The sequence below is a fragment of the Phodopus roborovskii genome, unplaced genomic scaffold, assembly GCF_943737965.1.
Source record: "Phodopus roborovskii unplaced genomic scaffold, PHOROB, whole genome shotgun sequence".
Taxonomy (NCBI): Eukaryota; Metazoa; Chordata; class Mammalia; order Rodentia; family Cricetidae; genus Phodopus; species Phodopus roborovskii.
In genome coordinates this window covers 40,420,001-40,444,897 of record NW_026125281.1, presented here as the reverse complement: position 1 = coordinate 40,444,897, position 24,897 = coordinate 40,420,001, and the positions used below count along the sequence as shown (strand labels likewise).

Here is a 24,897-nt window from a genome sequence, read left to right as displayed (position 1 = left end):
CAGGGTACTATGTTTTTGTATTGGAATATTACTGCATAGTAGTAGATCATTGCAAAATAACTGTGTGTTTTGTTCTAATCTACCCTATAAATTATCACTTGAGAGAAAGGTTGACACCTCCCACCACCATCAATTTCTAACTTCCAGATTCCTGACTTAATCCTTTTAGTTCCCAACTCCTAAGTGGTACATGAAGCAAGCAACTCGAGCCCAGCTATGGGAGGTAACTTGGCTAGACTCGGCAAGCTGTTTCCCTCATCCAGGGCTACATGCATCAGGTAGGCCAGGGTGTGCAAGCAAAATCCCACAGCTCATCTCTCCTTAAAGTAGACAAGCAATGGCTTCTAGAAGTGCTTGTCTGGGAAGGAATGTGCAGAATAGAATGCTCTACTTGGGACTTCAGCACAGTAGTGGCCCCAAGAATTCCCTTCTGTGTCCTGGATGGGTAACCAAATTTCCCTGGCAAAGCCGCAACAGAAACAAACAAACAAAAAAGGTCAAAAGGCTATGGATGTAGGCAGAAGAGAAGGGCTAAAGAGCTGGGAAGATTCACGGGCTGGACATCGGCCTCCTCACTGAGCAGACTCCCCAGAACTGCTTTCACAGAGCAAGTAGCTACATTGCCATGGTGGAGCCACCACCTTTTCCCTCCCGAGGTCTGTAGTTCTCTCCTTCCACCACAGGCACACACGAATCACACATCTCTCCCACATGAGAATCCTGCATCTCACCTCTCGCCTACCATCCCGTGTCCTGCTCCCACCGCCATCTTCACACACAGAAAGCCCCCTGGACCACTGACTTCACACTTCACTCTGTACTCATGCCCCTTAGCTGGGAGAGATCCTTTCGGTTGTTGTTCTTAAACCATCAGGCTTTGCTGTCAGGTCAGTAAGTCTCAGGGCTATTTTGGCTGAGGCTGTCTTGGCCATTAGTCAATGCTGGGACTAATCCCCCGTCTCTCTCTCTCTCTCTCTCTCTCTCTCTCTCTCTCTCTGTCTCTCTCTCTCTCTCTCTCTGTGTGTGTGTGTGTGTGTGTGTGTGTGTGTGTCTTTTTTTCCATTTTATTTTATTTTGAGTCAGGGCCTCACTAGTAACCCTGACTGTCCTGGAACTCACTATGTAGACAAGACTGGTCTCGAGTTCAGAGATTCATTAGCCTCAGCCTTCCTTCCAAGTGCTGGAATTAAAGTCACGCTTCAGCACACATAGCTGTCTCTATTTTATTCCTCTTTCAATGGACTGAAGAAATAAAGAAGAAACTCACTGGGGCGGAAACAAGTTAGGGTTAGTACATGAAGTGTTGCACCTTCCACTGTAGACCTGGAGCTGTTGAGGGGGTGCCAGTGCACCCTGTTGTCTACCCCAGCAGCCTCACGCTTCAGTCTGGGGTAGGAATCTCTCTCAGTTCCCTGTCCATGGAAACTAATCTCTCATGTCAGTAGAGATTAGTCAAAGTCTTCTATTACCCCCAGAATCTATTTGTACTGCATTTAGAGACTAAGTTACAAGATATAAATGTTGGGTGATTAACATAGACAAAGTTACTGTATTTTTATACTGTGGTTATAGAAATAATTTCTGCTTATAAGAAATCATTTCTCTTTGGACTAGGAATTTCGCTCAGTGGTAGAATTCTTGCCTAGCTTAGAGAAAACCCTGGGTTCCATGTGCAGCAGCACAAACATACTAAGATGGATAAAGTAGCTAGTACAAGTCTTGTGTGACGGCTATTTTTGGTTGTCAACTTGACTGTATCTGGAATGAACTACAATCCAGAAATGGGGAGGACACGAATGATCCAGATCTTGAGGCCAGAAGACATAGGATTTGATCTAGATCTTGAGCAGGATTCCACCAATCTTTAATCCAGATTGAGGTGTGAAGACCTACTTCTAATCTGGGCCACACCTTCTGCTGGAAGCCTATACAATGGTATGGAAGATGGAAGCTTTTGTTTGCTCTCCACCTGCTTGCCATCACCTTATCAGCACATCCATTCCCCCCTCACTGGCATTAGAGCCTTCATCTTCAGGGTTCCAGCACATACAGAAGATTGGCTGAGACACCCAGCCCCTCGGAACAGAGCACCTCTGGACTCTTGGACTTTCCATTTTCACAGCTAGCTATTGTTGGACTGCAGCCTGTAAATCATTGCAATAAATCCCCTCATATTTTATACAGTGTAGAGACTGATGCATATATGTATGTATAGTCTCGGGTTTATATATAGTCTTGTGACTCTAGCGAAACCTATTATATCTCTTGATGCAAAATTAGCAAGCAACCTTTACCCTTTAATTACCCATCGCCTCATCTCTAACCTATTATCTCATCCCACAAAGCCCTTAAACATTAGAATGTAGTTGAGCGTTGGTGGCTTACACTTTTCAAATCCAATGTACAAGCAAGAACACAGCAATGTTCATTAAATCAAACTGGAAAGAGTCAAACAAATGAGGGAGAGATCAAGTTCACCGAAACTCTGGGAAATTACCCAGTGCCTGCCTGGGAGGGTGCGGAGCATCATGACTAAAACCCTGCTGGGCAGCTCCCACATTCTTCACGTGTGACTGCAGGAGAAACTTCAGAAGCTCAGTGGAAAGGTAAAGGCTTTAAGGACAGCTATTGCCTGCAATCTCAGCAGCCATCGGCGAGGGATCGATCAATCTGGAGCAAACCAGATGCACTCCAGACACTGCCTTATGAACTTCCATAAATTTACATGTATGAACCTGACGGAGTAAAGTCACCAAAGCATTAAAAATGATGCCCATAAAAACTCAGAAATATTGGCATAATCCCCTGCAAAGGAAAAATAATATGAATTATATGCTTCATTCTATTAGGAACACAAAGAGAAATTAACGCTTCTTAAATCATAGCTCCAAAAGACTGACTGGCATGAGGTAAGCCCACATCAAATGCCCAGATTAAAGAAAAGGGCCTGCGTTTTACCTGCACGGAATTTTGTTTTATAACAAGAAAAAAAAAAAGAACAGTTATTTGAGTATTGTTTTCCTAAATAATGATGCTGATTGATGTCTTATTACCTTAGCAGTGTAATCTAGGCTTTCTCTGGCTGTGTTAGGGGCCATGTATACTTACAACACAAATGTCAAGAAGTGCCAAGTGGCACAGAATACATATGCTAACCACAAGGAAGATCTGGGACTAATGTCTCCAGTGTCACACAGTGTGACAAGCAATCTGACAGCACCGTTCCAGAGGATGATGGTACCTGACCACTGATGCTGATCCTTCCCTTCCCGCTCCTCCCAAGGAGGAAGGGAACATGCTGCCCGATACTCATGTAGCAAGCAGGGCTCTTTACGACTCCCGGCAGGCATAAATGAGCCACTTTCCAATGCAGACGATGCAAGAAGAACTATTCACAAATCCAAACACCAGCCATGCTCATGTTTCCCTCTCAGAGAACTTCCCACTTCTAAGCATATAGATCACTAAGTAAGCATCGCCTTGCCCAGTGCCATATAATATAAACCAGGCACACACATTAGCCGGGATTACTCAACTGCAGGAGAACCTGGAGTCTAAGTCACCTTGGCTGCTTCGTAGGTGAGGGAAATCTGGGACACATGAGACTCAGTCTCAGATATTCCACAAAAAGAAGGCATACTTTTGGCCTGAAACTTGTAGAACACTAGCTCAACACTTCACAACTGAATGTGGTTGTCTCCTTCCTAAACAAATCCTAGCATTAGTGAAGAATTAAGTATTAACTAGGGGGGAAAAATGCTGGCTCCTAAATCCTATGCTGGGTATACTGGGTACATGTGCAGGTCACATTTTAAGGCAGAGACAAAGACTGTTAGCTCTATTTCCTCAAACAGCTGATCCTCTTGGGGATGATTAAGTAATTTCCCTATGAAGAAAACCAGCCAATTTAGAAACAATTTGTAATGCTTTTTCACAGAAACCCCAAATCACACGTTGAATTTTATGAAAGCCAGACGCTAGTTTAGATGTTTATTATGTAGGTATCTGTGATGTCTGTGTGATTTCAATGGGATCGCCACCTGCAGTCAACCTTGTAGACGACGATACTCACCAATACTGATCTCGTCATCAGTTTCCGCATCTCCGATGCATTCAAACTGGAAGTCTTGCAGAGACTGGGAAAACTTCTGTACAGCCATGGACAGATCTGCAGTAAAGAGAACCACCATGAGACAAAGCACAAGAGAATTCCAGTAATGACACAGTTTTATAGTACCAGCTTCAAGGCCAGAAGTAGATGAGCTGGAGGCCATTCTCAGGGAACGGCCACTCACACATCATAAAAGGGACATTTATTTGAAAACAGGAGGAATGTGGGGGTGGGGACAGATTTGAAAACAGGAGGAATGTGGGGGTGGGGACAGAAGCTGAACGGTGGATGCATAGGAAGAGCTCGGTGGACACTGTAAGAAGGTGGGATTGTTTTCTCCAGTGCACTACCCTTAGAAGCAGAAGGTGAAAGATGGCCCAGGACGCTGTTTACAAGTCACACTGCAATTTCCTGGGGGCCCTTGTAAAGGCACTCCCACCCAGATGTCAGTCCAAACAAGGATGGGAGTCTAAAGTCAGAAGAGGAATTCTTCTCTATTCCTGGGTGAAAAATAAAGTACCTTCCACGCCCCTGCTACAAAGTATGCAAATCCCTGGGAAGCCGAGACCCTGGATATCATCCAGCAGAGTGACTTCTAGTCCTGAGCCAGGCTGCCTTGGAAGCCACGCCCCTGGACTCGCTTGCCATGTGTGCTTGAGTTACTTGCTGAACTCCTGGGGCCTTGGTGTCCTGCTGTTATATGCAAAAATGGGATAACAAGGACTCATTTTCCGAATGAAATGAATGAATATTTGCAAAGGATTTATAACAGCAGCAGCAGGTCCTTAAACTACACTCAAATGTGTCAAATAAAACTAAAAATAATAAACTTCACAGTCTCATCCTTGAGAGCCAGGCTGACCTTTTTATTACCAACTCATCCACAGACGTTTATAGTAACAAAATAGTTTTTTTCTCAAATTAAATGACTTATGCATTCTATTTAACAGTATTCCTGTGTGATACAAACTCTCTATTTGACACAATCTGTGGAACTAAGGTGTTTCCTGCATCTAAACCTACTGGAACCCTCCCCTTCATTCCCTTCCTTGCTGGATCTGACAGCCTGCTGTTAGCAAGGATCCTTCTAAGAGACAGAGTCCTCAACCTCAGCACACGCCCCACCCCCAAAGGCCCTTTGATTTGATGGCTTCAGTACAGATTGCCCATCATTCACACTACTCTTGCCATGGTTTTTTACCTCCCAACTCCTCCTAACCCTGCTCAGAACACACTATAAATCCTCATCTCCCTAGTCCAGGGCAACAGTCTTGACTCCTGCTGTGCTCAGCCCCGCCCCCCCCCCGCCCCCATACTGTCTTCCTTATCAGCCCCTAGGTAACTTCCTTAGCTGTAAATTTTGGCTCCATAGCTCAGGACTTAATTAAACATTCCTGAAAGCTGAAGTCCCAGGAGCCACCAACAAAAACACTGGAGGCTGGGTAGGTCCCCAAAAGCATCTCTGCATATCATGGCCCCAGGCTTCAGAACGGTGGGGATTGTGTTGAGTTCCTGTTTTAAATATGTGAGGGAGGGGTTTTGTTTTGTCTGGTTGGTTTTTATAGAAAGTAAATTATGCTCTAGGACAGTGGTTCTCAACCCTCCTAAGGCTGCCACCCTTTAATGCCGGTCCTCATGTAGGGACCCCTCCCCCAACCATGCAATTATTTTCATTTCTACTGCATAACTGTATTTTTGCTACTGTTATGAGTCCTAATGTAAATACCTGCTATGTGACCCCTGTAAAAGGTTCCCAACCCACAGATGGGGAACTGTTACTATAGAGGGTGTTTTCTAGCACAGTGACACCTCCTCTTATGAAAGTGGAAAGCTCCACGTCTGCTACAAGGCCCACTCCTGGATACGTTGAATTAAAGAAGACAGATGAAGAGAGCTCCTTGGTGAAGTCTTAGTCAGTGAGAACAAACGAGAGCTTTATGGAACTAGACTTCCCTTTGCTGGCAGTAGCTCATCCTTCCTCTGGTCTGTACAACAGGAATTAGTGCTTGAGGGCTGCTGGGAAGACTAAAGGAGGTTTGTACCTGGAGCCTATTAGACAAGACAGCAAGTGACATCCAGCTCACAAGGGAGCAAAGTTGACTGGCCTTTCAAAGAAGGGTACCATGCACTTACCAAGGTGCCAAGCTCTGGCTAACCAGGAAACAGTAACAACCACATCAACTACTACGACAAGAGACTGGAGGAAATGGTAAGCTGTCTGTGAGGGTTCTTGCTGAGACTGGGGGGAGGAATTTCATTTACCCTTGCTTACTGTCCCACACAGACTATAAAGAAGGCTGGCACATCAAGACGCCAGACTCTCCAATGAAAGTCCTTCTGTCCCCTTTCCTCCCACCAGCAGGGGGCCTTCTGAGACTCCCACCACCTGGATGAGCAGCTTGGACATAACAATCTATGGAACTCAGGGTACAATCTTCCATTTTTCCCTAAACTCCTCAGCTCTATGGATTCCAGGACTGCAAAACACAAGTTGTGCAATCCTTTCAGAGAGTGCTGTAAGTACCCACAATGGAGCTTATTCTCAAACAAGAGTGTGCCTACTTGTGAGTGACACTTCAAATGCAGGCAAGTATTAGACATTGGCTCAGCAAGAGGCTGCTGTTTGCAGCAACACGGAGCATTGTGGGTAAGTTCTATGACCTCTGTATTAGGCAGTCAGTTAGACACAAGTAGGCGTGGGGTCTTTATGAATGTCCCCTGCCCCACAATGAGCAGCTTTGAAGTCAGTAGCTAAAACTGTGAGGGCCCCAGTTTCAGAAGAAGGACCTCGGTCACAGTTCTCTCCATCACTGCAGACATGACGCACAAATGGTCAAAGATCCTAAGGTCACTTCCCCGAACTGGGGTACAGAATAAAAATGCCACTGAGTCTTCCTGGTAAACTAATCCAAATGGGCCTGCCAATCATCTGGTTAGGAATGTGCTCCCCAGAAAAGTTGTTCCAGAATCTTTACCAGGTAATATAAAACTTACGTGTAGGTCAGCACGGGGGTCTCTCCGGCCACGCTCATGCTATAAGAGTGTTTTGCCCCTCACTGGCCCTCTTGGTGACTGTCCCTGACACTGTGAGTACGCCCCGTTCATCTGCAGTAAACTAGGCTCACCTTCTTGGCGATGCTCTGCGCACGCCCTCTGAATTCATTTGACAAACGTGAGCCAGGGACTGAAGGGATCTAGAGTGACATTTCAGCGGCATCTGGACCTCCATTTCCTCATCTGCTGTGCCGCGGTTCACCTCTCAGATCTAGACATTGCACCCAAAAGAAGTCTCCCAGCACCGGAGAGCACTGACAATATACTGGGTGTCTCCTCCACACAAACATCTCAGAAAAGAGGAAGGGAGGTGTGCAGTCATCAGAGCAGCATGGCGGACCACAGTCCTTGGAGAGTGCTCAAGAACTGGACATCCATATGGTTTCAGGTTTCCCCTTTGATGTGTTAAAAAGCCCTCTAGCTGTAACAGGTCTTACTGTGTGTTCCTGTGTAACACATGGGTTCTGTTTCAACATTAGTTTAATCCAGTTCCTGCCCCCATCCCTAATCAGTGAGACTTCACAGTGCTATGAAGGATGCATAACAGTCAGGATCCCACATCAGGTTCCAGACCTCACGCAGGTTACAGAACAACTAACTCTGAGACTACAGAGGCAAGTTGAGAATAGGATGTTTGCAAGTCAGTGTGTTCTGTGTTCCTTACCTCCCTTCTATTTAGTCTTGCTTTGCAACTGCCAAGGTCACGGTGAAGGGCCAAATGGAATGTCATCAAGGCAAAGAACTTACTTACATTTGTTGGTAGCAGTACAACACACAAAATAGGGAATGTACCCATAAACTGATAATCTTGGTTGTATCTCCTTCTTGGTGTACAACCCTAAACTACTAGAAAACCCACTATCCTTCATACGTGTGAAAATAACAGAAGCTGTAGGTGTAGGTGTATTTTAGCACAGACTTAGCATGTCCGAGGCCCTGAGTTCAATCTCAGCACTAAAAACAGAAATGTGGTGGCGACTGCCTTTAATCCCAGCATTCAGGAGGCAGAGGCAGGTGGATCTCTGTGAGTGTGAAGCCAGCCTCCTCTACAAAGTGAGTTCCAGGACAGTTAGGGCTACACAAAGAAAGCCTGGCTCAGGGAGGTTAAAAAAAAAAAAAAAAAAAAACCTTTCAAAGACACACACATACCTCCACAGTTGTCTAGATGAAGTCCCTACATGCAAGTACAGTTGCAAACCCCTTTTAAATAAAGATGACTCTTGCAATAAAACAATCTTGTTTTAAAACCAAGTGAAAGACTAGCGCTATGGCCGTAGTTGTGCAATGTTTGTGCAGCATCCACAAAACCCTACTTTCCATCCTCAGCAATCCATAAGCCAGGTGTGGTGGTGCACAACTTCAGCTCTCAGGAGGATCAAAAGTTCATGGATGTCCTTGGCTACGCAAACAACTTAAGGCAAACATGGGCTACAGGATAACATATCTCAAAAAAAAAAAAAAAGAAGAAGAAGAAGAAGCTAATTTTTAAATAAATTGCTAATTTTAAATGATCACAAACCAAAAAAACACTCACATTTTTCTCTTAAATACAAAAAGAAAGATTAAGAGTATGCACCATGGGCTGCAGAGATGGCTTGGCGGCAGTTAAGAGCACTATTACTCCTGCAGAAGCTGCAGATTCAGCTCCCAGCATGCACATGGTGGATTGCAACCCTCTGTAACTTCAGACCCAAGGGATCCACCATCTTCCAGTCTCCACATGGTGCACATCCATGCATTCAAGTACCTCATACACATAAAACTAAAGAAATAAATACATACTTTAAAACAGAGGTAGTATGAGCCATGCCATGCAGAGGATCCAGCCTAGACACAGGGGTCTAAAGATAACTAAGAAAACATATTCCAGCTTCAGCCAGAGTAAGTACACTTCCAGGTAAGAGAGCAGAGACGCATCCATTTACTAGCCATGTCCCCAACAGTCAACACGCTTTGACAACAACTTGGAAGGCAGGACATTAGGCTTTAGTCAGCAATAATAACCTGTACCACCCATGAGGAGATAACACTAATGACACACTGAAACCTCACTTCATAAGAGGAGTACAAAGCACCAGGTAAATGTTTAATTACAGCTTCTCTTTTGCATAGACTTAGCAGGTGAGATCTACCTGTATTTTAGAAGCATCATTGGATTGACTATGATGCTGTTAACTGTAGAGGGAAGACCATTCTAGCCTGTCAGTCCATGGTTAGAAACCATGATCCCTAAATGCAGCTTCTCCAGGATTAGGTTTAAACAGAACTCTAAGGGGCCATCTTCTCAGATGTGTATGACCAACTTCACTCTACCGTGAAGAGGGCAAACTGTAGCAATGGGAACACTGAAGCAGAAACAAAGCAAAGCCTGGTGGCGCAAGCCTGTAATCCTAGCACTTGGGAGGCAGAGGCAAGGTCGGGGGTTCAAGATCAGCCTCCTGTGTAGCACGTTTCTGCCCAGGCTGAGATACATTAGACTCTTCTCAAGAAACAAGCAACAATCAGAACAGGGTGTGGTGGTATTTCGTTTATGATCTAACAAATAAAGCTTTACTGAAGATCAGGGTGTGGAGCTAGCTAGCCACACTGGTTAGCACACTGGTTAGCCATAGAGGCCAGGCAGTGGTGGCACACACATTTAACCCCAGCACTAGGGAGGTAGAGCCAGAAGTGATATGGTTGGGGGAAGAGAGGAATATAAGGCAGAAGGACACAGGAGCTCATTGCCTTCAGTCTGAGGATTTGCAGGGACAGGATGGCCCCTTGGGTCTAAGGATTGAGTAGAGGTAAGAGGTCTCTCTTGTGGCTGGCTCCTTTACTTCTTTGGTCTTTCAATATATACCCGGATATTTGACTCAGGGTTTTTATTATGAAGACCAATTAGAACTCATGCTACAACATGGCAGACATACCGATGCTTCCCTACAGAGAGCACAGTCCAATAAAGGTAAGAAGGACATAGTCAACTGCTTGAGAGTTGATGAGTAAGTTCCCGGAACAGGCTAGCACCATGGACTCCACAGATCAGACCCAGGAGCTGGTACATTTCAAGGCACCCACTCCAAATCAAGCCTGAATGCTCAAAACAGCCATAAGAAATAGATTGCACAGTTTTCATTTTACACACAAAAAGCCTGAGTTATAGAAAGGGTGGGCATGGGCCACTAAGGTGGCTCAGCGGATAAAGAAGCCCACATGTAAGAGAGAGCCAAACTCTGAGCACTGCCCTGGGTCTCCACACATGTGCTGTGGTGCATATGCAACTCGTCTTCAATAAATAAATGAGCAAATACATATGAGAGGAGGGATGGGAGGGTGTGGCTCTTCCCCAAGGTCATACAGGCTAACGTCTGAGCTTAGCCAGAATTTCAGCCCAGGCAAGCATGCCAGCATTCCAAGCATTCGCAACACTGACCACGGTCTTTGGATAACGGTGGCAATTCAGAAGGTACAGTCCATCCTGCTTGGGAGAACTCTTACAGGTGACAATAAGAACAGGAACTCGACAAATACAGCCAGGTACCTTGTCCAAAATCTTCTAAAGGGCAGCCTCTACTGACAAACCTAATCACAGCTATCAACATTCATGGGCAGCATAAATAATTCTCTATCTGAAATCAATTATTTTCTATCTTGTAGTTATGTTATCCCACCCAGTAGAATATATATACTTTGGGGCCGGAAACATGGCTCAATTGTTAAGAGCACAGGCTGCACTTCCAGAGGGGCCCGGTTCAATTCCCACCACCCACTCCAGCTGCAGGGGATCTGACACTTTCACACAGTTCTACATGCAGGCCAAACAGTAATGCACGTGAAGTGAAAATAAAGAAACACAGATTTAGTCCATACTCTGCAGTCAAAATGGGCCCTTCTTCGAGAGTCACCTTCTCCAAAAGCTCTCCCTGCCTCTTTCCGAACATTTCCATTCTTCCTGCACGAACTCATACACTGTGGCTCTTGCAAGGCTTTCTCCAGTTTACGTTTTCTCTTAGGTGTGTGTAAACCTAACTTACCCAGCACATTTTAAATAGTGTAATCAGAAATGCCATCAGCCATGGATCTATCCAGTACCTGTCACGATATCTTGCCACTAGTAAGGTTTAATTGTGGAGAGGACAAACTTATGGAAGTTGGGTAAATACCTAGAACTCACAGGGACCTAGCTATCTCCTCCCCTCTTGCAAGTCCCAGCTTGCCACCACTGTGGTGCTTTCCATGAGAAACGTCCCCCACGGGGTCCTATCATTGAGCCTGCCCCATTGGTGGTATTATGGAGATTATGAACACTAGGTGGTGGGACCTTGTTGGATGAAGCATGGTACTGGCAGTGGGCTCGGAAGGACAGAGAATGTAAAAAATCCATTGTACACAAACTGCTGAAATGCTCGGGGTAGGGAAGCAGGGGCCTTCATCTAACAAAAGCCACTGAACATCACAGAGCAGGCCACATCAGGCGTCCAGCAAACAAGCCTCATCTTTAATCATCTGAGATGTTCTCAGTGTTCACTGGAGTCACGTGTGTCAGCTTGTTCTACGAAGGAAAGTCATCAGAAAAGCATGCTGGGTGTGGTCAGTCCAAGGAAAACACAATGGGACTTGTGGTTTCTATGGCTTTCACTCTCTACATGCTTATGTTGCAACTTTCTATTTTATATGCATGTCAGAAAATAATGGTTGTTGAATAATTAAAAAAAAATCTTCCTCAAGAGACCCCCCCAGAACCAAACTCAAAGAGTGTTAGTCACTCAATAAATGTGGCCTGAGCTGAAGTAACACTGACTCAAGGAATGAGCTCTCCCTGCCAGCTGTGAGAATGCTGTCGCATAGCAAGAAGCAAGCCTATGGGAGACACAGCACCACAGAGAGAATTAGCAAAGGCCACGTTGCCCTGGACGGCTCACAGTGCCCTGGAGATACGAGGAAGCCCAGGCTACTCGAGGCCACCAAACAAAGCTGCTGTGTCTCAGTGTGGGGCAGCGGGGCTGTTGGCACTTCAAAGAAGGGAAACCCAGCAACCAGGTCTGAATGACCTCACTCATCATGAGGTGAAGACTGTGGATCATCTCTGCACCCATGTGACACGGGATACATCCATTCTTCTCAAAGACGACACAATTCAAAACATCTGCTTTCAGCATGGACAGGAAGTCATGTTCTGTAAAGGTTACAGGGCAGGAAAGTAGACCCTGAATTACAAAGAGTTGTTGTCTTGGGTCATAGATTGAGACAAGCAAACATGAACACCACTCAGGGGACTGGTGTGCGTCTGTGAGCTTAACTGAACCCCAAGTTTCTTGTGTGAAAAATGAAGACACTAACTCCATGCACGATTTCTGTGGGTATTATATAAAGTTGCCTAAGCACCGTATCTAGTTCAGAACAAAGACGGACTCACCACAAACATTAACTATTAAATCCCTGTTTATTATGACAGCAAATACAGAATATGAAATATTTTCATTGTAAGCATAACACGGTTAATCTGGTATTCAATTACTATCTTCGGGAGGGCTTCAGTGAAAACAAACAGAGGAACCGGTTGCTCAGGAAGACCAAACAGTCTGAAATCCCATGAATGATATGTGTTTGGGAAGCTATTCCAGAAGATTCCTGCCTAAAAATAACAACAACAAAAACCCGATACTTGCCCAGATTTTATCCACACTGTCTATGGAAACACACATTCCATAAAAATTAAAAATGAAAACCCCAAAGAGTTCACTATTACTAAAACCCAAGTTAAAAATGGATAGCTCAAAAGACAAAATAAATCACCGACCTCCTACCCTGGGGAAAAACACAGGAGTGACGGCCTGTGGGAGATTGCAATTCTCCCCAATTCTGTTCTTGCTTTCATAACCATTCTGTTTCTCTTTGTTTGAGACAGAACCTTATGTAGCGCATACTAGACTCAAACTTATGGTGTAGTCGAGGAGGTCCTTGAACTCATGAGTGGTGGGACTGTAGGTGTGCGGCAGCATAGCAGGTTTGAGGCCTGGGACCCAGGACTCCATGCTTGACAAACAGTCTGACTACAAATGCATCCTCGGTCCTCCACACTTGCAGCCACTTTTCTTTGGAAAGCCTAGCATATCTATCTATTCTAGATCAAGTCTTCTGCAGAAGGGATCGGGTATCACCTTTACTCAGTCACTAACCAGACGATTGCCAACTCTTACAATTTGTTTTCTTTTTCCACCCAACCCTTTGTGCTGTCATACATCAATGGTATCTGTGGTTGAAGCTTGATTTGCCTACTTCAGAGTCCCTGCAAAGCCCTATGCTAAATTGTCATCTTCTGCGCTACTGACGTGCATCGTCTTTCCTCTGTAGTTGTATTGCTATTTATTTCAGACTCACTTTATATCCCAGACTCTCTTGTCCCATCCCCCTTTTGTTGAAAATAGCTTCTCCCCTCCCCCATGAGATGGAACTTAACACCCAACACAGCTTGTGTGGCCAAAGAACATAAGACTAGATAGGTCAAGAGCCAAATGGCAAACCAAATACTACCATTCTGCTAAAGGAATGTAGTAATAGCATGACTCGTAATGACAGTCTTCTAAACTCACAGATCGGTGCCTTGCTCAGCCATCATCAGAGACACTTCCTCCAGCAGCAGATGAGACAAATACAGGGAGCCACAACTGTATAGTATATAGAGAGCGAAAGACCTTGGAACACTCAGTCTTAACTGGATGTCTCTGTCATATCCCTCTCCTCAGGGCTCAGGGAATCCTCCAGAAGAGGAGGCACAAAGTAGACAGAACAGAACCAAAATCTTCTAGACACAAGAAGCTCTATTTCATGCATGAAGTTCTACCTAGAAGAGTATAACCTCAACTTGCATTCATAGAGTTTCTCTCCTTTGTCTGGGTTATGTTCACTGCCTTCCACCAGATGGGAACTCCCGGAGCAAGGATGCCATCGCTGCATCCCTCTGATGGTTTGTTATTGGTTTCACTTTTGAGCATCTACTGAAGTGGCTTCAGTGATTTTTCATCTTGTACATGTATTGATGTCTATAGCCTTCCCAGGCAATACGCCGGGAAGAAAAGAACTTGGGGTTCAGAATAGTTATTTAGACATGGTAAACTGAGGCCTTTCTAGACCTAGGAAAGCACTAAGAGATAACAAGGCAGTGAGCTCACACAAACTCACCCCTACTATATAAATGGTTCTGGGAGGCACAAAGGTAAATCAGAGTTCCCGCAAACACATATTGAGTGACATGGATATGGAATCAAGCAGATGAGGTCTGAGGAGGCAGTGAGTGGTTAAAGGTTTTCTTTAAAGATCTTTTGTGTAGCTGGGGAGACAGGAAGATGGGGGAGAACAAGAGAGAGATTGTTGACAGAAGCCACACAGATGTTTTACCTCCTTACTTAAAACCTCAGCATTGCCTTGGGAGAGAGCAGCCCTGGGAAATGACCACTTGTGGGTAAAGGCAGATGCCATCGAGCCTGACCAAGAGCAGGATGAGAGATCTGACTTCTACATGTGTGTGGCCCCTCGGCCCCAACACATACAGACACATGGACACACACACACACACACACACACACACACACACACACACACGCGCACACACACACACACACACACACACACAAATATATGTAATAAAAATTTTAAGGAAATAAAAAGTGATCTATCAAAACTGGTTGTGTGAACATTCAGTTTTTAAAAAGAAAAGAAAAGAGAACTGTGGCTGGAGAAATGTCTCAGCACTTAAGAAGATTTGCTCTTACAGAGGACCTGGGTTGGGTTCCCACACCCTCCAGCTCTAGGGGCTCCAACGCCCTCATCCGGCCTCCAAAGGTGTTACATATCTGTGCCATACAGACACATTCGGGGGAAACATACATAAAATAAAAATGAGTAAAACCTCAAAAGTTGTTAAGAGAGATTAAAAATATCATCAACATCAATTATAGAAAATTCTACAGTTGGTTTTGTGAGACCAAAACCAGAACACTTTACCTTGCAATATAAGGCCATTTCTGATTCTTAGAGCTGACATTTCCAGCAATGCGTGACTCTGTTTACCTGATTATTTGTCTTCCTTTTCCATTGTATTTTTCTAATGGTCTTTAACGGCCAATTCTCCTGCCAGTGTAAACACCGTTAGAGTCAAACCCTTTATTTCTCCTTCATAAAAGGAACCTCAAAAGGCAGTAGGGGCTATTCTCTGAGATCCCGATCTAATGTGAGACAGCCACTCAGGTAGAGCTCTAAAATAAACTTGCTTTAATCGGACAGGTGTGATTTTTCTTTCTCCTGGAAATTTTCAGGTTTAACGGTTTCTGTTTCCTTTCAGTGTCTCACAGTTACAAATAGATCTCATTCTAAAAAATAAAGGAAGTCCAGCATGATTGGGCATACCTTAAATCTTGGCACTCAGGAGGAAGGGGCAGGCAGATAGGTGAGTTCAAGGCCAGCCAGCACTACACACAGAAACCCCATCTCAGCAAAGGAAAACAGCATAGATCTACTTCTGAGTGAGGACTTCCGTTATCTGTCCTTGGCCAAAGTGACATCTTCCCTAATGTCCAGAGTTGACACTGGTACCCTTCACTTCTGACAGTCTGTCTAGTGGATAACACCCTCAAATTCCTATTTCTCGTGCTATGAAGAGCATATTTTTAGGTGATGGCGGGGTAGAATCTGGGCTGTCCTTTGGTAGAGTCAAGTGCTCTACTACAGAGCTACAGCCCGAGTGTCTAAATTCAAAATCTTAAGCTTCAAGTTAATTCCCTTTAGAACTGCTTGTATCTGCATGATCAAAGGGGCACAAATTAACTTAAGACTTCGGTTAGTGGGGGAGATGATCAGAAAATAAACCTTGCTAAGCTAATGAGTATTTAACGGTAGTGATTCTGTTACATTAAGTTTGATTGTTATTGTGTATATGTCTATGTTTAGGGGAGGAGGCATGAGTGTGTGCATGTTCACTCACCGTGGCACATATTGGAGGTCAGAGGACAACTTGCCAAAGGAAGTCATTTACTGTGTGATCTCAGATACAGAACTTAAGGCTTGACAGCAAGCAGCTTCACCCATTGAGACTTCTTTCTAGTCTTCACTAATAACGTTAATGGGTTGTGAAATGGCCCGAGGATGGAGCTCAGTGGTGAGTCTGTTGTCTAGTTTGCACAAAACCCTGGTTCTACAGAACTTGGTGACACACACCTTTAATCCAAATGGTCTAGGCAGAGGCAAGCAGAGCTCTGTGAGTTCTGAGCAAGCCAGCTCTACAGAGCATGGGGCAATGGAAGTCAGGGGACAACTTTCAGGAGTGTATCTAGAATTTTGCATGAGTTGTCAGGCTTGGTGGTCATTATTAGGGATGAAACCCAGAGTAGGTTTTTGTTTTTTTTTTTTTTTTTTTTTTTTTTTTGAGACAGGGTCTCACTATGTAGCCTTGGATGGCCTAGAGTTAGACAAAAACAAGTCAATAAAGAAAACAATTTAATATAAAACAGTGAAAATATTAAAAGAATCTTCAAAACTGTAGATGTAGGGAAAAACTTTCTGAGAAAATCAGCTCAACTAAAGACCTTTTGTTTAATAAGTTAACCTTGTGATCCTTACTAGCACTGTAAGAAAGTTTGAGACACTCATTAACTCCTTCATCCCTGGGTGAGTTCTCTTCCACACCCATAGGCAATAGACAGAGACAAAATCTCCATCATGGCCTCTGATGGAGTGACCAGCCAACTGTGGGGGAAATTGTACCTCTGGGGTGCAGAGCTGGAAAGCATTTCTTAGAGTAGTTTTTGAGCGGATATGGTTTTTCCTGTTGCGCTGTTTTAGCTGAGGTGTAGTCCTTTCCACACAGTCTTACAAAACTATCCCCAGGGTAAAATAGAGGAAACACAAAGTCTGTTTCTAGACCCACTGCTTTCAGGGTTAGACTAATCACAGCCATAGCTCCATTCTCCTGATCACAAGATGCTGCTTATCACAACTCCAAACTGTGTTGTCCACTTTACCTCCAATGCACCTGACTCGCTCTGCCCTTAGCTATTGCTTCAGAAGATACATAGCTTATCTTAACAAGGCCACACATAGATGACATCACTATATGCTTTAGGTCTCTTTATAGAAAACTCAGTACTATCCATGCACCATACACAAATCTGGCTTCTTAACAAGAAGCAAACACAGGCTCGTCTATTTGTGTGATGCTTTGAATAGGTATGACCCCCATAGACTCATGTGTCTGAATACTTGGGCCTGGGCCGTAGGGAGTGGCACTATTGGAGGCTGTGGCCTTATTGGAGGAAGTGTGTCCCTGTGGGGGGCAAGCTTTGAGGTCTCATGCACAAGTTGCACCCAGTATGGGACACAGTTGCCTCTTGCAGCCTACAGATCAAGAAGTGGAACTCTCAGCTCCTTCCTTAGCACCACATCTGCCTGCACACCATGATAATGAACTGTAAGCCATCCCCAATTAAATGTTTTCCTTCGTAAGACCTGCCATGGCCATGGCGTCTCTTCATAGCCATAGAACTCTAACTGAGACACCACCTTACATCCTCACTGAAGGGAGGCAGAAAGCAGTCTGCATTGTCTTTAACCCTCAATATTCACTCCGCATTGTGTCTCCCGCAGTCCTCAAGTCTTTGACACTGCAAATTCACTTTGTTGATCCAGCAATGCAGAATTGTTTAAAGTGATGTGTGTGTGTGTGTGTGTGTGTGTGTGTGTGTGTGTGTGTGTATGATCTTTGGGTGTCTGTATTAGTGTGATTGTTCACAAGGGCCAAAGAAGGTCATCAATGCCCTGGTCCTTTCCTCTCTACCTTATTCCCACTTATTCAGTCCCTTACTGACCTGGAGCTAGGCTGGCAGCCAGCAAGCCCAATTGCGCCTCCAACAGGGCTATAGTTACAGCCATGTACAGCTATACCTGGCTTATGTGGTTGTCAGGATCTGAACTCAAGTCTTATAAGCAAGTGCTCTTATCCATTGTACTATGTCTCTAGGACAAAATATGTACCTATTTGACTGATTTAAATAAGTTCTGAGGGAGAATCTTATAAAATGAATAACCTACTTTGTTAGGTTTTTTTTTTTTTGTATCATAGTAATATTTCAGTAAGAATCTTCTTGGTTTATACTTGGATTTTTGAGGTGTTAGTAAATATAACTTATGTACTTTTAAATTTACCCATCTTATGGAAAAAAGAAACCATTGTCAACAAATGATGTTGGTCTAACTGGATATCTGCATGGAGGAAAATGCAGACAGGTCCAATTTATCACCCTGCACAAAGCTCAAGTCCAAGTGGATCAAAGACCTCAATATGAAACCAGATACACTGAACCTCACAGAAGAGAAAGTGGGGAATAGCCTTGAATGATTGGCACAGGAGACAACTTCCTGAAAAGAACCGATAGCACAGGCACTAAGATTAACAATTAATAAACAGGACCTCATGAAACTGAAAAACTTCTGTAAGGAAAAAGACACCATCAATAGAACAAAGCAGCAGCCTACAGAATGAGAAAAGTTTTTCAACAACTCCACACCCAACAGAGGACTAGTAACCAAAATGCATAAATAACCTAAGGCACTAGACATCAACAAACCAAATAATTCAATTTTAAGACGGGGTACAGATCTAAACAGAATTCTCAACAGATGAATCTCAAATGGCTGAGAAACACTTAAAAGAATATTCAAGATCCCTAGTCACCAGGGAAATGAAAATCAAAATGACTCTGAGATCCCAAAATGGTTAAGATCAAAAACACAAGCAACAGCTCATGCTGGTGAGGATGTGGAGCAAGGGGACCACTCCTCCACTGTTGGTTGGGGTACAAACTTGTACAGCCACTTTGGAAATGAGTGCAGTGGTTTCTCAATAAATTGGTCATCAATCTACCTGTAGACAAAACAATAGCACATACCCAAAGGGCACTCCATCCTACCACAAAGACACTGGTTGACCTATGTGTATAGCAGCTTTATTCACAATAGCCAGAAATTGGAAACAGCTTAGATGTCCTCAATCAAAACATGGATAAAGAAAATGTGGTATATTTACACAATGGAGTTTTAGTAGGCTACTAAAAAAATAAAAAATAAAAAGACATGAAATTTGCAGGCAAATGGATAGAACCAGAAATAAACTCCTGAATGAGGTAACCCAGACCAGAAAGACAAAAACATGATATGCATTAACTTGTAAGTAGATATTAACTTTAGACTAAAGGGTAACCAGGCTACAACCCACACACCCAGAGAGACTCAGTAACAAGAGAGGTGCATGGATCTCCCAGGGAGGGAAAATAGATTTTGAGTGTGGACTGGGATGGGCGGTGATGGGAACACGAAGATCAGGTGGAGGTGGAGGAATAGAGGGAGAATGCATGGAAACAGAAAATTGGAATTAGGGGTCATTTGGGGGAAATCAATATGATTGTTCCTCAGAAAATTGATAATCAATTTACCTCAAGACCCAGCTATACCATCCGTGGTTATACACCCAAAGAATACTCCATTCTGCCACAAAGACATCATTAGAAGTCATTTCGTTGACTTGGGGGCCGAGGGGCAATGTGGAAACCTAGTGCAATGGAAACTACGTGAAATCTGTCAGAGTAACCCTAGCAAGTACTCCCAATAATGGGGGATATGGAGCCTAAACTGGCCATCTTCTGTAACCAGAATTCTGCAAGGCTTCCAGTGATGGGACAGGGACAGCTCCAACCACAAAACCAATGACTTAAGCTGTGAGAGGCAGCCATGACCAGAAAATGGAGGTTAGAAACTAACAAGACTGGCAATAAATAAAGAGAACAAAAAGATAAAATCAATGAAATGATTCCTAGTGATATTCTGATATGTTCATAGATCTTGCCTAATCCAGCCATCACCAGAGAGGCTGTCTTCTGCAGCTGATAGAAGCCAAGAATTGGGAAGTTGGTTCTTTCTTCTATCGTGTAAGTTCTAGGAATCAAACTCAGGTCATCAGGATTAGCAGCAAGCATCTTTACCTGGCCCTAAGTAAGAAAAATGGGCATCAAAGGGGAAAATGATGTCAGGTATTGTGGCACATACCAGAAAACCCTGCCAAAAAAAAAGCTAAAATGAACCAACAAAATGGAAAATGGTGTGATGAAATTTGTTCAGTACTATATTAAAGAACAACATAGAACATGTAGGAGGTTTATGGAGCATCCAAATGTTATTTGAAGCATTCTAGAATTAGGTTTGATTTGCACGTGGGGAGGACATTCATCCTGATTCTGTTATCTGGAAAAACTCACTAACGCTTGCCCCCTTGTTTCCTCCTACATCAAATGGAAAGAATGTCCATTGGCTTGTCTCCCTGTAGTATTCCAATGAGATAGGTGCTGTAATAATGGCTTGAGAATAATCCCTTCATGCACATTAATGTAGTAAGGGTTCCTGTAGTTGGTCAGTTTATTAAAGGTGGAACATAGAGCTTCAAATGCAATGAAGTAATTAAATTTATCTTTCTCAAATCACTGCATTATGAAAGAAAGCATGGAGCTGACTCAAGGGTATATACTAAAGTCTTCAATTTTAAAATGTGCCACGTTGCTAGTTTTTTAAAACCCTCCAAATAGTCCCAAAATTGCTTTAGTGTGTTTCAAAGTGGAGTAGGATAGCCAAAAATGAAGTCTGTAAACATGTGAGATAATGAGTTTATTGAAAACAACTCACAAAACACACAGTGTAAGTAGAGAATAATAATCTTTGTGCCCTGACTCCCAGATCAGCCCAGGCTCTATCACTCCACAGTGTCTATTCATGTTTTCTGTGGAAGAGCAAGGCATGGTGCCAACAGCCAATGAACTTCCACATCTTACCCAAGGCAGTGGCCCTGCCTTCTCCTTTCAAATGCCATTCATTATAAAATATTTCCGAAGTTCAAGAGAACATTCATTACGTTAATATGTGAAAAAAATTCCTTTGCCATAACCTTATGGCCAAATATAGTCATTATATTACTGGAGACTCAAAGCTTCCATTTGCTTCAAGAAGAGTAAAATGAAAACTGAAAACAGTGAAAACCCAAATATACTATTTTGAGTATTTTAAGAGCATCTCCCAGTATCTATCTCACTCCATTTAAGCTATGTGTGGAAAGTTTGTAAAGGAATGTGTCTGCATGAGTTTATATTTGTTTTCTGCTTGATTAAGTGTACTTTATTATTGGGTATGAGAATGCTTGTGTTCTCAGTTGGTGGTTTTGTTTTTCTTGTTTGTTTTGGCTTTTTTGTTTTGGTTTATTTGTTTGTTTTTTTGTTGTTGTTTGTTTGTTTTTAGGATAGCTTGTTTGCTTGAGATGGAATCTTGTAATGTTTAGTCTTTTTGTTTTTGTTTTGTTTTATTTGTTTGTTTGTTTGTTTTTCGAGGCAGGGTTTTGCTGTAGCTTTGGAGCCTGTCCTGGAACTTTCTCTGTAGACCAGACTGGTCTCCAACTCACAGAGATCCTCCTGCTTCAGATTCCTGAGTGCTAGGATTAAAGATGTGTACCACCACTGCCCAGCTCTGTAGTTAGTCTTAATTGCTAGCCTCAGGGCATGTCTGGGGGGGGGGATGATCTATATCAGGTTAGCCTCAGGATATGTCTGTGGTGGTGGTGGTGGGGGGGAATCTAGATTAGGTTAGCTTTAGGGCATGACTGTGAAGGATCACCTAGATCAGGTTAGCCTCAGGGCATGTCTGTGAGGGGGGGGGATGATCTACATCAGGATAGCCTCAGGGCATGGGGGGATCTACATCAGGTTAGCCTCAGGGCATGTCTATGGAGGACTGTCTTGGTAATTTTAATTGATCTGGGAAGACTGCCCACTGTGGGTGCACCATTCCCTAGGCAGAGATCCTGGACCGTATGATGAGTTAAGCATAGGCATTCATCCATTCATTGCTCTGTTCCTTCACTGTGGCTTCCTGCCACCTTGACTTCCCAGCAATGGTGAGCAGCTCCCTGGAACTGCAACTGGGCGTCAAATAAACCCTTTCTCTTTTAGTTGCTGTTGTCAACTTATTTACTAAAGTGGCAGAAAATAAAATTTAAGACAGATATTTGCATCAGACGTGGGATTGTTGCTATGTAGTTCACAGGATTTCGGAGCTGTGTTCATCTCACAAGTCTTTCTTCATTGTTCAATAAAATAATCAGACTATGCTTCTTCACAGATCTTCTGCTGACTCTCCTTTGCTACCCGCGCCCACAATATGCTCACGCCTTGGTTCTCACATACCAAAACATACCAATAATAGTTTTGACCCTTCAGAGGTCTTCCACACCTTGGGAACATAATCCAATATTATTCATATTTGCACCCCTAGTACAAGGATCCAGTCCAGTCAAATGCTTAAAGAACAAAAGTTTCCGTTTATGCATTTTGGATAAAACCCTATACATAACAGGCACAAGAAAGCACAGCCACAGAGGAAAGGTCATCAAAAACAAGGTGTCCTGGCTGACTGAAGTTTCTTCACTCCATTGCCTTCCGAGTCCATGGTCAGAAGGAATGTTTCACCACCCAGCCGAGCTGACAAGCATGAGGAGCCTGTAAGCCAGGCATGCCACTGACACCCGGGACTAACATTGCAACTATGATCCAGTCAAGTCTTGGCTCACACTGAGAGCAGTCGGTCACAGAATAGGGAGGGGTAACCCAGTAAAATGAAGGCCTGAGTTCAACACCCATAACACAGGTCTAGAAAGCCGAGCATGGTAGCACACAACTGTAATCCCACCACTGAGAAAGCAGAGACTCATCTCTGGGGCTTCCTGGCCAACCAGTCTGGCCTAACTAGTGAGCTCCAGGCCAATGAGGGACCTTGTCTCAAAGGATGAATGGTACTCGAGGAAAGACACCTGAGGTTGACCTCAGAACCACACACAGAGAAATACAGCGAAGCTTTATGGTGACTGGCAATTTTAGAGAGTCCAGCCTGTCGTCACGTGGTCACGGGCAGAGGCGGGGTGGGTGGTGGAGCCAAAGCACTCATCTCACAGCCAGGAAGGGAAAGCGAGCAGGCAGGACCACGGTCCCTTTGAGGGTTGTCTCCAGTGATCTGCAGATCTCTGCTCAGCTCCAACTCTTACAGGCTTCACAACCGCCACGCACACTGTCACAGCAGTCACATGTACAGTGTCACAGCACTCACATGTACGGTGTCACAGCACTCACATGTATGATGTCACAGCACTCACATGCTCAGTGTCACAGCACTCACATGTACGGTGTCACAGCAGTCACATGCACAGTGTCACAGCACTCACATGTATGATGTCACAGCAGTCACATGTATGATGTCACAGCACTCACATGTACAGTGTCACAGCAGTCACATGCACAGTGTCACAGCACTCACATGTATGATGTCACAGCAGTCACATGCAGTGTCACAGCACTCACATGTATGATGTCACAGCACTCACATGCACAGTGTCACAGCACTCACATGTATGGTGTCACAGCAGTCACATGCACAGTGTCACAGCACTCACATGTACGGTGTCACAGCAGTCACATGCACAGTGTCACAGCACTCACATGCACAGTGTCAGAGCAGTCACATGTATGATGTCACAGCACTCACATGCTCAGTGTCACAGCACTCACATGTACGGTGTCACAGCAGTCACATGTACGGTTTCACAGCAGTCACATGCACAGTGTCACAGCACTCACATGTATGATGTCACAGCAGTCACATGTATGATGTCACAGCAGTCACATGTACGGTGTCACAGCACTCACATGTGTGATATCACAGCAGTCACATGCACAGTGTCACAGCACTCACATGAACAGTGTCACAGCACTCACATGTATGATGTCACAGCACTCACATGCACGGTGTCCAGCACTCACATGAACAGTGTCACAGCACTCACATGTATGATGTCACAGCAGTCACATGCATGGTGTCACAGCACTCACATGTATGGTGTCACAGCACTCACATGTATGACGTCACAGCACTCACATGTACGGTGTCACAGCACTCACATGCACTGGAGAAGCCCTCAGCTGCTGTGAGCAGAGCTCAGAGGACCAGACTGTGGATGGCCAGACAGGGAAGTAAAGCCTAGCTCAGGAGGTGTCACACGGGACAAAGACTTAGCAGGAAGTTGGATTTGGACCAATCATGTCATATTCTGAGCAAGAATACTGCCGCGTTTTGCCTATAGCCTGAGAGTTTATGTGAGACTACATTTTAAAACTACAGACTAATTTCTCTGGCAAAGGAAATTTCAAACAGCATCAAATTGCATTGCAGCATAGTTATTAATGGATGTTCTTCCACGGGTCTACGGGGAAGAGGCCTCAAGTGGACCAGAAAGAAAATGCCTGCAGGTGGGAGGGGAAAAGAGCCCAGGACGCTTGAGGTGCAGCTCAGTTATACACGGCAGGAGAGGCCGCGACTGTGAGAGATGAATGTCAGGAAAGAGACGCTCCAACTTGTGAAAGGAGCCTTGGGGCTCCCTGTTATAATGCCTTTTGCCTGGTAAGAAGTCGCGATCCTACATTCTCAGAGGTGGAAAGCTGTAGCTTGAATGTGCAGTATTCCCTCATAGGCTCACATGTTTGAACACTTGACCTACAGGAGGTGGTGCTGTCTGAGGTTCCGGAACCTTTAGGAGGTGGAGCTCTGCTGGAGGAGGTACATTATTGAGGTGGGCTGGGATGTAGGTCTTCATAGCCTGCACCTACTTCCTGTTTCCT

At 44.2% G+C, this 24,897-nt stretch overlaps 1 protein-coding gene across 1 annotated transcript in view; it reads right to left on the bottom strand.

Annotated features, from left to right (window-relative positions):
- Arhgap42 (Rho GTPase activating protein 42) overlaps nt 1–24,897 on the bottom strand; it is a 224,096-nt gene that overhangs the window by 159,425 nt on the left and 39,774 nt on the right. The window contains exon 2 of the mRNA XM_051199100.1: nt 4,073–4,168. Coding sequence (XP_051055057.1) covers nt 4,073–4,168 — 96 coding nt within the window. The remainder of the gene's footprint in view (nt 1–4,072; nt 4,169–24,897) is intronic.